At 38.1% G+C, this 12,293-nt stretch overlaps 2 protein-coding genes across 2 annotated transcripts; one reads left to right on the top strand and one right to left on the bottom strand.

Moving 5' to 3' along the window:
* The first annotated feature begins 5,271 nt into the window (after positions 1 to 5,271).
* Positions 5,272 to 8,698, top strand: ebna1bp2 (EBNA1 binding protein 2). Its single transcript, XM_055164910.1, has 9 exons — positions 5,272 to 5,468; positions 5,721 to 5,804; positions 5,903 to 6,075; positions 6,393 to 6,520; positions 6,601 to 6,689; positions 6,798 to 6,873; positions 6,989 to 7,079; positions 7,164 to 7,335; positions 8,168 to 8,698. Exons 1-9 carry the CDS (start codon positions 5,367 to 5,369, stop codon positions 8,213 to 8,215), a joined length of 963 nt encoding a protein of 320 aa, XP_055020885.1. The 5' UTR covers positions 5,272 to 5,366; the 3' UTR covers positions 8,216 to 8,698.
* A 22-nt stretch (positions 8,699 to 8,720) lies between these two features.
* Positions 8,721 to 10,171, bottom strand: cfap144 (cilia and flagella associated protein 144). Its single transcript, XM_020938088.2, has 4 exons — positions 9,905 to 10,171; positions 9,419 to 9,478; positions 8,886 to 8,989; positions 8,721 to 8,816 (listed from the first exon to the last, which is right to left on the bottom strand). Exons 1-4 carry the CDS (start codon positions 10,128 to 10,130, stop codon positions 8,721 to 8,723), a joined length of 486 nt encoding a protein of 161 aa, XP_020793747.2. The 5' UTR covers positions 10,131 to 10,171.
* Between the last annotated feature and the right edge of the window lie 2,122 nt (positions 10,172 to 12,293).

The raw sequence follows: 12,293 nt of genomic DNA, 5'->3' as shown, positions 1-12,293 counted from the left end.
AATACAAGACAAAGATATATATATATATATATATATATATATATATATATATATATATATATATATATATATATATATATATACACATACACAAATAATATTCATAAACTGTTCTTATAACTCTTCTTATCTAATGTTTGTAGTTCTGAAGCTTGGACTACTGAATCTTGGTCTCCATCAGCATATCTGCAGACACATCCTATTGTTTGACCTTGAACACAACAAGCAGTCTCCAATATTTGCAAACCAATACACTGTGTTCACATTTTTGATATGAACGTCTGAGAAGGTTTGAAGACTGGAGATGTAATTTACACTTTCACCACCAGGTGTCTCTAAACAACTACTTTGCAACATGTAAAATTTTCTATTTTCTGCAGTGATTGCTTAGTACAGGGGTCACCAAAGTTTTCAGGCTGGGCCCCCCCCCTCCCCAAATTAACCCCAAATTATTCTGATGTCAAAATATCCAAAAACTGGTTTAATGACATTTACTTTATTGTGTTAGTTGAGCTATAGTTTCACAAAGATTATACAAATTTCAGCTGGGTGGGTCGCTGATTCAATTTCTTTGTCATCAATTACTCTCATAAAATGAATGTTGACTCTAAATAAATATTTCACCTGTTTGCATATGAATTATTTGTATAAAATGAAGATATACAATTTGAGTAGCCTAACTCAAAATATATTCTTGAGATTAACACAAAATAATTAAGGGTGCACTATGTAACTTCAAAGGTGGATCTTCTACTTGTTTTTCTCCATGGAGATGTTACTTCTTTCCTGGAATGTTCCACAATATTTCCCTGATATTGGTTCAGTTACAGATGTTTTATAGCTCAAACACGATTCTTTACATGCAGGCTTGCTTCTCCACAGATCTGACCATTAACCTGTCTCTATTGTGATTACTAAGTGTAATCAAGGCAAAACAATAATATCTCCATGAAAACAAGCAGTTGGCAGACCCTCCACCAGAAAAGTTACACCTTTAAATAAAAAAAATATAGTGACAAACAGTGAAGACTAAATTTCTCAGTATTTAACTTTTATGAATAATAATTGTTTGTATGAGGCAGAAAAAACTTACATAAAGTAAAGCATTGGTTGAACTATAAGTTTTTCCATGTGACTCTGGATCACTGCCTTTTTGGAGGTCTTCAAGATACACTCAGTGTCTACAGTAAACTCAAAGGACATTGTCAATAGCAAATCCTCCCATCTTTGTTCCTTTAACTTCCTCCATCCTTTCTCCACTCCTTCTCCTCTGCATCCCCCCTCTCTCTCTCCCTCCCTCCCTCCCACTCTCCCCTCTTCTCCCCCTTCTAATCAGATCAATTCACTTTTCTATTCAAAGGGATATAATAAGGTGATTATGCATGGGCCCGGCGCTGCTGCTCTGTGCTCACAGGCTTTTTAGCGCTGATAGAAGTTGACGTCGCATTTCCCTTAAAGATTCTGTGGATGTCCTCTGTCTGAGCTGGCAACCCGGCTCCCTCCCATTCATTTGTGTTTTCGGCTCTAATCATTGTCAGGTGCAGAAGGGAGGATGCACAGATGAGATAGAGGCCAAAAGACGAGAGGAGAAGGGGGGATGCACAGATGAGACAGAGGCCAGGAGAAAAGAGGAGATAAGGAACACAACTAGAAAGGGTAAATGTGGTGCTTAAATTTTCATTAGACGTCAAAAACTGTTTACATTCAATATGGGGTGTAATGAGACTGACCTCTGCAAACTGTGTGTTGCTTTATCCCTTATGCTATCCTCAAATTAAATGTGCAAATGTACCCCTGTGGGGTTAAAACTGTTTTCAAAGAACGGAGACAACGTAATGCCAGGTCACATGGCTTTTATGTGACCAGGTCAAATGGACCTATACATAGAGCACGTGTGTATGTGTGTGTGCACCATGTGTCTGCACTGACCACCACATATGTACCATCAGCTTTGACCACCAGAGGGAGACAGAGCCATATATATATATATATATATATATATATATATATATATATATATATATATAGACATACATACATACACACACACACGCACACACACATACACAAATTTTGCCCCCTGCTGTATGTAGTCAATAGTGCATACACGAAAGTGAAACACCGCTGTACACATGGCCAAGGAATGATTTAACTGGAGCATGCAGCCACATGCCACACTCACCCAAGGAAGGGCGTCAGAAATTTTGAAATGTTGCCGTGTATTTCTTTGTGTTGTACATCTGGGGTCTACATTTGCAGGGAGGCTAGCATGTGAGGGATGAAGACACACGTATGCTACTTATTCTGTCAGCATAGATTTAGAGTCCAACGGCATGAAACAAAAACAACCCCCCCCCATTCTGAAAGTTTGCTTACTACAATAAAAAAATTTTAATAAATTTTACAAACATGTCTCAAGAAGTTGTTTTAATAATCATAATATAGGGGCAGTGTGGCCCTATGCCACACAAGCCTCTAGGATGCAAATTTTAAATGGTATTTCTGATGCGTGTTTTCATATAAATGAGCCCAAAACTCCAGTAAAACCTCAAATATTCCTTTATTTTAGCATGAGCTGTGAACACGGTCAAAAGACTGTTCTTCATCAATTTGTAACACCTGGCATTGCTAATTAATGGTCTTAAATAGGCAACAACCCACAGAAAACAAAGACACAGTGCCACACAGTGGCAGGAGGTGCATTTTGGCCCCTACACATGATATTAATAATATAGCTGCAAGTGGCAATGATAGGCCCTTGCGTGCACCTACGCCGCACCCTGGAACAGAGAAACCCACAATAACCCTAATAACCGCAAACCTCAACCACAACTCTAACCCCTAGCCCAAACCCTAATGCTAGGCCTAACCCTAAATTTAACTCCAAGCTTAAAAGTAGCCCTAATTGTAAACTCTAACCATAGCCCCAACCCCAACTTTAACTGTAACCTTAACCCTAAAATAGGATGACCAAGTATTGTGGATATTACCCCAATTCCTAACCCAAACCCTAACCCCTAACTCTAACCTCTAACCCTAACACTAACCCTACCCTAACCCTAACCGGAAATAACCCTAACCCTAAACATAACCCTAAACCCCAACCCAGTGTCCATATTAGAGCGTCTTTTGTCATTTGGAGGCAGTTTGGGGCCAAAACCTGACATGGCCAAAAATGAAATTTTTTGTCAGGACCGGCCATGTCAGGTTTCGGCTCAAATTTGACCAAATTTTCAAAATGCCCCAAACTGGCTGGAAATGTCCCCAAACAATCTCAGACCACCCCAGATGTCCATATTCGAGCATCTTTTGTCATTTGGAGGCAGTTTGGGGCCAAAACCTGACATGGCCAAAAATTACATGTTTTCGTCAGGACCAGCCATGTCAGGTTTCGGCTCAAATTTCAGCAAATTTTCAAAATGCTCCAAACTGGCTGGAAACTTCCCAAAAAACCTCAGACCACCCCAGATGTCCACATTAGAGCATCTTTTGTCATTTGGATTCAGTTTGGGGCCAAAACCTAACATGGTCTGAGTTAGTGTAAAGGTTTAAGGTTTTTTGTTAGGGTTAGAGGTTAGGGTTAGGTTTAGTGGGGTTATGGTGAGGAATGGTGGTAATAATTACAATGATCAATACTCATGAACTGTATTAGACAGAGTGACGAAATTTTGACCTTGCCGCCTATTTAGGGTTAGGGTTAAGAGTTTAGGCACATTTGGGGCCCAAACTTGACATGGCCAAAAATTACCCTAACCCTAACCTTAACCCCCAGCCACTTTGGACAATTTTGAAAATTTGGTCAAATTTGAACTGAAAAGACAGGGCCGGTCCTGTCGAAAAATGTCATTTTTGGCCATGTCACGTTTTGGCCCCAAACTGCCTCCAAATGACAAAAGACGTTCAGTTGACACTCATAGCTTACAGTTGTTATGGTAATGGTTGCTATAGTAACAGTTGTATGGTAACGGTTGCTATGGTGACAGTTGTTATGGTAACAGTTACTGTGGTAATGGTTTCTATGGTAACTGTTGATATGGTAACGGTTGCTATGGTAATGGTTGCTATGGTAACGGTTCCTATGGTTACATAGCAAGGCGCACTTACGCGGGGACTTTTGAGACGTGCCGTGCTTGGGCCTTGTTACCTGTGGTTCTGTGGCCCGTGTTCACACCTACGCGGCCGACGGCATCATCGCACGGCTGCTGCGCAGCGGAGCTGGCAATATGTGGGTTTGTGGATGTAATATGTGGGTTTGTGGATGTGGTGGCGGTGCGGGGGAGTGGGGGCGGCCGGGGGAGAGAGGATGTGGGGCTTCTGTTATCTCATTTTAATTTGGAAAGATTTTGTATTATTTGGATTTCATAGACGAGCCTAAATGTTTCAAATGTAATGCACAGGCTTCCATATAATATCAAATGTACAAACTATAGATTATGCAGAGTCTAGTCTCAGGTCTGATCTGATTCTGGTCTGGTTCCTGTTGTGTCCAGTTCATTAAGTTTACTAAGTTACACTTTCCAAGACCAGACTTGAAAAGCCAAGATTTTCAACAATGATGGTGCATGGTTAGATAAGTTACTAAAAACATTTGAGTTTTGGACATTTGATTTCAATTTCAGCCCAAATACAACACATGAAATCAATACAATCTGATCCCGCACACATCCTGCATCTTATTCTTTCCTCTTTGTTTATTTTACGATGTTATAGATTAGAAGTATCGGATCGGGACTCGGTAGCCTATAGGCAAATACTCAGAATCAAAGGACTTGGACTCACAACACAACACAACACAATAAAAAATAAATAAATAAATAAATAAATAATATATATATATATATATATATATATATATATATATATATATATATATATATATATATATATATATATATATATATATATATATATATATATATATATATATATATTTATTTATATTTATTTATTTATTCAATTAAGCTTTGAATTTGTAAAGCACTTTGGTCATCCTTGTGCTATAAATACAGATATATTGGAAGCTGTGCAAACTTTAAGCACATTACTTGACCTAATTGTGTACGATTGTATAAAGAAAGAAAGAAACAAAGAACGTTTATACTTGTATTAAATTAATTAATCAATCAATCATCAGGCTTATTTTATTTACGGTAGTTTAATTTAAACGCCTGGCTGGTTTAGTAAGTATGCCATCGAAAACATGGAAGGTTTCTTGTAGGCTACTGAAAACGGAAAACTGATCTGGCAACCCGCATAAACCGGATGTTGTATCTAGCAGCTTCCGCTCCACGTGAAATTCTCTGTACATGTGTGGCGTGCAGGACTGAAGCAGTGTGTTTAGATTTCATATTTCAGAACAGTTCCTTATGATTATCGACAGTGACATAATGGAGACGACAGAAGAGCACGCAGAGCTCGGCCCGGACTCAGAGGAGGAGGAAGAGGGCAGTGAATTATCAGATGGAGAGGTTAGTTTTCATTAGCATGCTAACACGAAGGCTATGCGAACTGTAGTGGTTAACGACGAGAAAGACATAACATGATGGGTCAAATTAATGTTTAAGCTAAATAAAACATTTAAAAAATTCACCGGTAAATGTGATTAACAACCGAGCGTCGTTCAGTTTATTACTAAATCTACTCTCATGGATGCGTGCTGCCTTATGCATAATTTGGTGTATGGTTACAATAAATATGTTTTCCGCTGTTGTGTTTTTCAGCTCCAAGAAGCTTTTTCCAAAGGTCTGCTTAAACCTGGCATGAATGTGATGGTTGATAAAGAGAAGAAGTTTTCAAACAATGTGGTAAATAACACTTCTTGTGACAATTTTACCAACTGCAGGGAATGAAATAATATTGTTTTGCATTGTGCAATTTGTTTTTGACTCTGTGCTGTGAACAGGAGGGTCTGAAGCAGTGCCTTGCAGACTTTCGTAAAGAGCTGCCCTGGGTGGAGCGGTTAGACTTCACAAACTTACCTGCTGAAGATGTTTTGGCAAAAGCTGAAGGGAGAGAGCCTAAACCTTCAAACAAAGAAATAAATGCAGATGACGACTTTGAAAGAGAAATGTTTTTGTAAGTACCACTTGGCCAGTGCTCATTGATATCTGTTCTTTTTATTTTTGGAAATGTTCAAAGTCAATACATGCACCTGACAAGTTCCATATCTAGATCTGCACTGCTGTAAAGTCTAGAGCAGCACTGAAAGGAAAGGGCTAAATTTGTATTTTCAAAATTGACTACCTAGGAATGTGCTATAATTTAAAAACATACAATGCATTTATATTGCTTTTATTGTGCAGAATTAGGAATTAAATGGACATAGTAATATAAATAACATCACACTTACTCACATGCCAATGCAATTTTTTAAATGTACACTTTACTTGCAGTTATCGTCAGGCTCAAGCTACAGTCTTACAAGCGTTGCCACTTCTAAACAAACATGGCATTGCCACAAAGAGGCCTGATGACTATTTTGCAGAGATGGCAAAATCTGACCAACAGATGCAGAAGGTCGGTACTGTCCTTTCTGTTCTTATGTGTTTTTGCAACATATTTTTGAAAATCAATTGTGCTGATAGTGTTTTTGTTTTACAGATTCGGAAAAGCTTATTGCAAAACAGAGCATAATAGAACGGTCAGAAAAGGCTAAACAGCTTCGTGAACAAAGGAAGTTTGGCAAAAAGGTTGGTTAGAAAACACAGGTTTTTGATTGGTGTAATTAATGTTTGGAAATTTCACTTGGTGTTTTGAATTACTAAACCACAGTATTTAATACATATTTGTGTGTCTAGGTTCAAATTGAGGTGATGCAGAAGAGACAGAAGGAGAAGAAGGCTATGATGTCAGCTGTGAAAAAATATCAGAAAGGTAATATATATACACACACACACACATATATACATATACATATATATATATACACATAATTGCTGAATTGCAAGAGAGAGAGAATCATGTGGCTTAATGTTTTATTTATTTTTAGGAATGACAGACAAATTGGAATTTTTGGAAGGAGACCAGAAAGCAGGCAAAGAACCTTCTCAGGTCTCAAAGAAAGCAGCAAATAAAAAGGGGTAAGAAATGAACAGTTTATTTTGTCTTGTAGATTTGCATTTTAGTTTTTAATCATTATTAACATTAATATAACAACTACACAGGCCCAATGCAAAGAGGAAATTCAAAGACCAGAAGTTTGGTTTTGGTGGAAAAAAGAGTGGAACAAAGTGGAACACCAAAGAGAGCTACAATGACGTATCCAGTTTTCGAGCTAAAGTCGCCCACGGGAAAGGTTCAAAAGGAGGAAAGAAAGGAAAAGGTGGCAAACAGAATGTGAGTATCAAGGTTTAAAGGCAGTTGTTGTTTTAACTGCTAAATAAAAATGCTAGTAGTCGTAATTATTAAAGGTGCATTGTGTAACTTTTTTGGTGGAGGGTCCGTCAAATGCTTTTCTCCGTGGAGATGTTATTGCATTGTCTGGAATGTTTTCTAGTATGGTATTAAACCTTTTTATCATTATGGAGACCAAACCAGACCAAGTTACAGGTTAGATCTGTGGAGAGGCAACCCTGCACAGTCAGAATGCCTGTTTTTTTAAGGTACCATATTTTACAAGCTATTAGGCGCTCTGGATTACAAGACGCACTGTCATTAAATGGTCTATTTTAGAACTTTTTTCACAAATAAATCGCACTGGACTTTAAACGAAACACAACAGTTCGATGGTTCAATTGTGGCGCATAGGGAGGGTGCTATGCCGTTCCTCATCTGTGTGGAGTGTGGCTGCGGGTGTTTTTCGTTGCACGGTGGCTGTCTGCTCCTTGCGTGTTTGCGTGCGCTGTGGCTGGTGTGGCTTTGTAGTTTACTGAAGTCGTGCTGGGACACTCGAGTGGATTCGTGTATGGGGCGCTCTGGATTGTGGGGCGCGCGGACGTTTTTTGATGGGGTTAGAGGCTTAAGAGCGTGTCTAACAGCCCGAAAAATACGGTACTTTGAGCAGTAAAAACATCTGTAATTGAATAAAACTAAGGTAGAGCTGTTTTAATTGCAACATTCCAGGCAGAGCAATGACATATCATAGAAACAAGCAGGTGGCAGGCCTCCAACCAAAAAGTTACATATTGTACATTTAACTAATACTGTGTTTTAATATCTTTTTCCTCAGAAACGTCCGGGCAAGTCAGTCAGAAGAAAAATGAAAAATCGGTCATGAGGCTTGGTGCATACTAGCCACTAAGCTAAACATGGACTTAAAGTGGGATTTTATACATGTTTGATATATATATATGTCCTTTGAGGATTGAAGCTGATTGCGGACTTCACAAAAATGTTTTTATATGGTTCCCAAAAGAAGGAACCAGAGAACCAGGACAGCCTCTGAAAGCCTTCTAAGAGGAATATTTACGGACAGGAAACGGAATTGCATACAAATATTATCACCCATCATTTCTTGCAATTTGCTGTACTGTTGAAGGTGAAGTGCACATTGTAAAAATCCCAAATCTTCATTAATTATTAATTGGTATGCCATTACATTAAATTGTGTCTGCTGTTGGGTATGCTTTGACTCAAATTCACAGTTCTTAATACTGCAGTTTTTCTCATTATTCTAACTTGCAAATACTTCCATATACTGTGATTTTTTTTTTTTTTTTTTCATGATCAACTATTGGAATAATAAAAATACTGAAGATTTTCCAGGTGAACATGTTATTTCATTAAGCTCCTTTTCGAAGAGCCAGCTCCTTGTGAATGGTGACATCTGTGCTCAGTCGATTAAAGTTAAATCTTCGGTCAGTGCGGTCCACAATTATCTGAAAGTAACAGGACAATTAGTGATCAAACGATATAAAATATGAAAGGCACATGTTTGTCATTCTCACCAGAGGAGTAGAGACCCAGCCCATCTCCTGGCTCTCTGTCTGTGGCATGCTGTATTTTTTGGTGGGTTCCTCTCGAGCCTTATGAAAAGCTTTGATAAAATCAGCTAGAACATAAATGCATCAGACAAAGTTACTGTGGTGGTGTCTAGCAGTCAGGTCTAGGTGCATTATGTACCTTTATTTGGAAAAGGTTTTCTCCATGGATATGTTATTGTTTAGCCTGGAATGTTCCAGTTTGGGATTAAACTTGTCTATTTTAAATCTATTTAATTACAAGTGTGCTCCAGAATATTTTGAAAATGGTGTATTCTAAGTGCAAGCGGGGTCACTTCTCCACTGATCTAATGTGTGTGCAGTCCAGGCAAATAAATTATAATATAATGTAGATGAGGCTTGCAGGAGACAGCGTCAACCATCAAGAAAAGTTGCATAGTGCACCTTTAGTCAACATGTGTTAACGAGTTCCAGGTTGTTATATTATTATATTTAATAGTAGGTTACTATTACAAAATATTTATCAATAAGCCACTTGCCGTTCTCTGTGACCACCTCCGGGGGTTTCCTGGACATGGGTTTATCAGGCAGGACATGGACTGTGAAGAGAGGAGTGTGTGAGGAAAACTTTCTGAAAGAGGATCATTTAGGATGACCACCTCAAATTGTTGAATTGATTTAATGTTTAGTGTTTTATTAATTGTAAATTAGAATAGCTATAGGTTTGAATGCCTATATATACCAAAAAGTCTTTATTTCTCTGTGAGAAAGTGGAATATTATATTTTCCAAGATATTTAAATCCCACTCTTATCGTGACTGAAAAGGTTCCTTTTGTGTGGAAAGTGGGAACAGAGGCCTAAATGACTGTGCAGAACAACCAAAAGAGAGACAGGTGTCTCCATGGGTCCAAAATAAACTACTAAAATACGATTTCATCTTGTAACAGCAGGCCTGTGTGTCGTCTGCTAACGCTGTTTGCATACAGCATGGGTGATCTAACAGACGCACAGACGGACTACTCACGTTTCGTGCGTGGATTCAGGCTGAACTCCGTGAACAGTGTTTGGTGCCTGCGCTCCTTCTTTATTGTTTCGATGTGAATGGCATTTTCTTTAACCAAATCTTTCATTTCCTTTCCAGATTTCTCCATGTTTAGGTCCTGAAGTGAAGTGAGTCCGCTACAAGTGAGTTCACAGTGACTGGGACTGTTGCCTAGCAGCTGTAAACGCTCCGGCTGCTGCAGTAACATCGTGTGGCCACACAGCGGAGCTGTCTGACCGACTTTCACCAGGAGGAAAGACATCGACTTTGCAATTTACTAAAAAATTAAAAGACCTTAAGAACAAAACAAATCTGACATTAATAATAACATTAACATACAGAATCTATACTATCTATACTGCTATTAACTAGTATTTTCTTGACTTCCACCGTACATCTCATATTAAATGTCATTTGCTAAAGTAAAAATAAATATATATATATATATGTTCTTATTTCTTATTTCTTGGCATAGTCTGCATACTTTAAACTCTAATATAACTCTAATATAATATAATTTTAACTCTAATATAAAACAGCATGCATTTGACAGCCCACTGACTTTATCCAGTGAGTGTAAAATCATGAAGTGACATTTTTCGTATTGTCTTGGAGTACACTTGACTTGCCCTGCTGTAAATAACTGTTCTCTCACATTGTGTAAACACATGGTTCCCTGGCTCTGATACACCTGCCACTAAACACAAACCACATTTACAGCTTTTCAAAGCTCCTTTCCTCTCTGGGAGGTCTTATTTTTATAAAGTCTTTACTTTTTCTCTTCACTCAACCACTAGCTTCTTAATCTAACAAAAACATTTTTAATGCTGAGCAATTATGTGATGTGCAGAAAACATAAAGAGAGTTCATGACTGGCAGATATGCCTTGTTAACCCTACAAAAAAATTAACTTTATTATTATTTTTTATATTGGCCTTATGTATTTTTATTCAGTGTCAGTTGTTTATGGCAAACCAAAGCCTGCCAACTTGCTATATATAGCTGTCATATTATAAGCCTCAACACCTAACTTTGATGCAATTCCAATCATTATTCACTTTATTTATGAAGCACTTTTCACTTTTGCTGTTATTAAAAACGGTCCCACATGATCATCCACCTCCACAACTGCCCGACCACACACAATCATACACCTCACACAAACATGTACAGTTTTACCCACATATACACACAGAATACATAAAGCTAGGTACAAAAAATAAGTCTGCATTGCATTTTTATTTATTGCATTTTGGAACAATTGTAAAGCCCCCTGTCAATAATCCAACAATTTCTTTCGGATCTCTTTCTTTCATTCTGTCTATAGAATTTCCTTGACCATCCTCACCAACAAACAGCTAGCCTCATAACCCTCTGTGTCCTAACCTGATTTGCTTTTATTGTGGCTGGATACAAGCCGTGACAAAAACACATTATAACTCACAGACGGGAGGGGACGGGGAGACGTGGAGCTAGTGTGCACGAGTAACACTGAGCAATATATACTAGGGCGTGATGAGAGGGCATGCGGTGTCAAACTCCCCTTGCTCTCGCCACTTCTGTCTCACGTAGTTACCATCAAGTCCACTTCGACGCTCCCTGGGCTGTAGAAAGATAGTTGGAGGGGCCATTTCACAAGTTTGCTCCAACTGTGCCAACTATAAATGCATGAAATGTTGATTGGATGTGACAAGTTAGCCTAGCCTCCTTATCTCATTGCTATCAAAGGTGTTAAAGCCATTTGGATGCTAAAGGGATAAAAGCTAATCCCGAGGAGAAAGTGAGCGTTTCGTTTGTACTAATTTGACACAGGAAGCATTAATGATAACTGGAGGTGTGATTAAATGCATGTCACTGTAATTGTAATGCCACTTCATCAGATGAGTTCCCCGCTGAGCAGAAGACAGTTGCGTTTAAGATTTCATTATGTGCATATTTGTGTGTTAAAAATGCACAATGTCAAAACTAAACGAATAATTAAAGTTGGAATCGTCCGTTTGCAGAATAAACTATGAAATGGTGAAAAAGTTTATATTAATTTAGATAAGGTTATATTTACATAGTGATGATAAGCACATTTCAAGGCTAAAAAATAGTTCTTCTCCAATTATTATTATTCTTTATTTCAGACAAAAATATGATTCAGTCCACAGTAGAATTAGAAAAGAATTAACGGAATACAAAATATATACAACGCAACCAAATTGGTCCATAACGTTCATTAAATAGTGTGGAGTCTCTGTGATGGAAATTTATATAGTAGAAAGACTTTTCTCAATCTGTCTTTGTGTAAATTAATGTGATTTCTACCTGAGAATCAGACCAGTCATTAGAACAGGAATCTCCAACCTGTCTCTGGTAGCTCTCCACC

The sequence above is a fragment of the Boleophthalmus pectinirostris genome, unplaced genomic scaffold (assembly GCF_026225935.1).
Source record: "Boleophthalmus pectinirostris isolate CB_2022bp ecotype Guang Dong unplaced genomic scaffold, ASM2622593v1 HiC_scaffold_7, whole genome shotgun sequence".
In the NCBI taxonomy this organism is placed as follows: domain Eukaryota; kingdom Metazoa; phylum Chordata; class Actinopteri; order Gobiiformes; family Gobiidae; genus Boleophthalmus; species Boleophthalmus pectinirostris.
Note: the sequence above shows the minus strand (reverse complement) of the source record. Positions and strands in the feature narration are given on the sequence as shown.

Excerpts from the sequence above, each read along its gene's own strand:
- ebna1bp2 (XM_055164910.1), top strand. The coding sequence starts at position 5,367 with ATGATTATCGACAGTGACATAATGGAGACGACAGAAGAGCACGCAGAG. Across the intron at positions 6,076-6,392 it reads TTTGAAAGAGAAATGTTTTT|TTATCGTCAGGCTCAAGCTA; the intron begins GTAAGTACCACT and ends CTTTACTTGCAG. Across the intron at positions 6,690-6,797 it reads AAAGGAAGTTTGGCAAAAAG|GTTCAAATTGAGGTGATGCA; the intron begins GTTGGTTAGAAA and ends TTGTGTGTCTAG.
- cfap144 (XM_020938088.2), bottom strand. The coding sequence starts at position 10,130 with ATGTTACTGCAGCAGCCGGAGCGTTTACAGCTGCTAGGCAACAGTCCC. Across the intron at positions 9,479-9,904 it reads CCTGAATCCACGCACGAAAC|TCCATGTCCTGCCTGATAAA; the intron begins GTGAGTAGTCCG and ends CTCTCTTCACAG. Across the intron at positions 8,817-8,885 it reads GCTGGGTCTCTACTCCTCTG|ATAATTGTGGACCGCACTGA; the intron begins GTGAGAATGACA and ends TGTTACTTTCAG.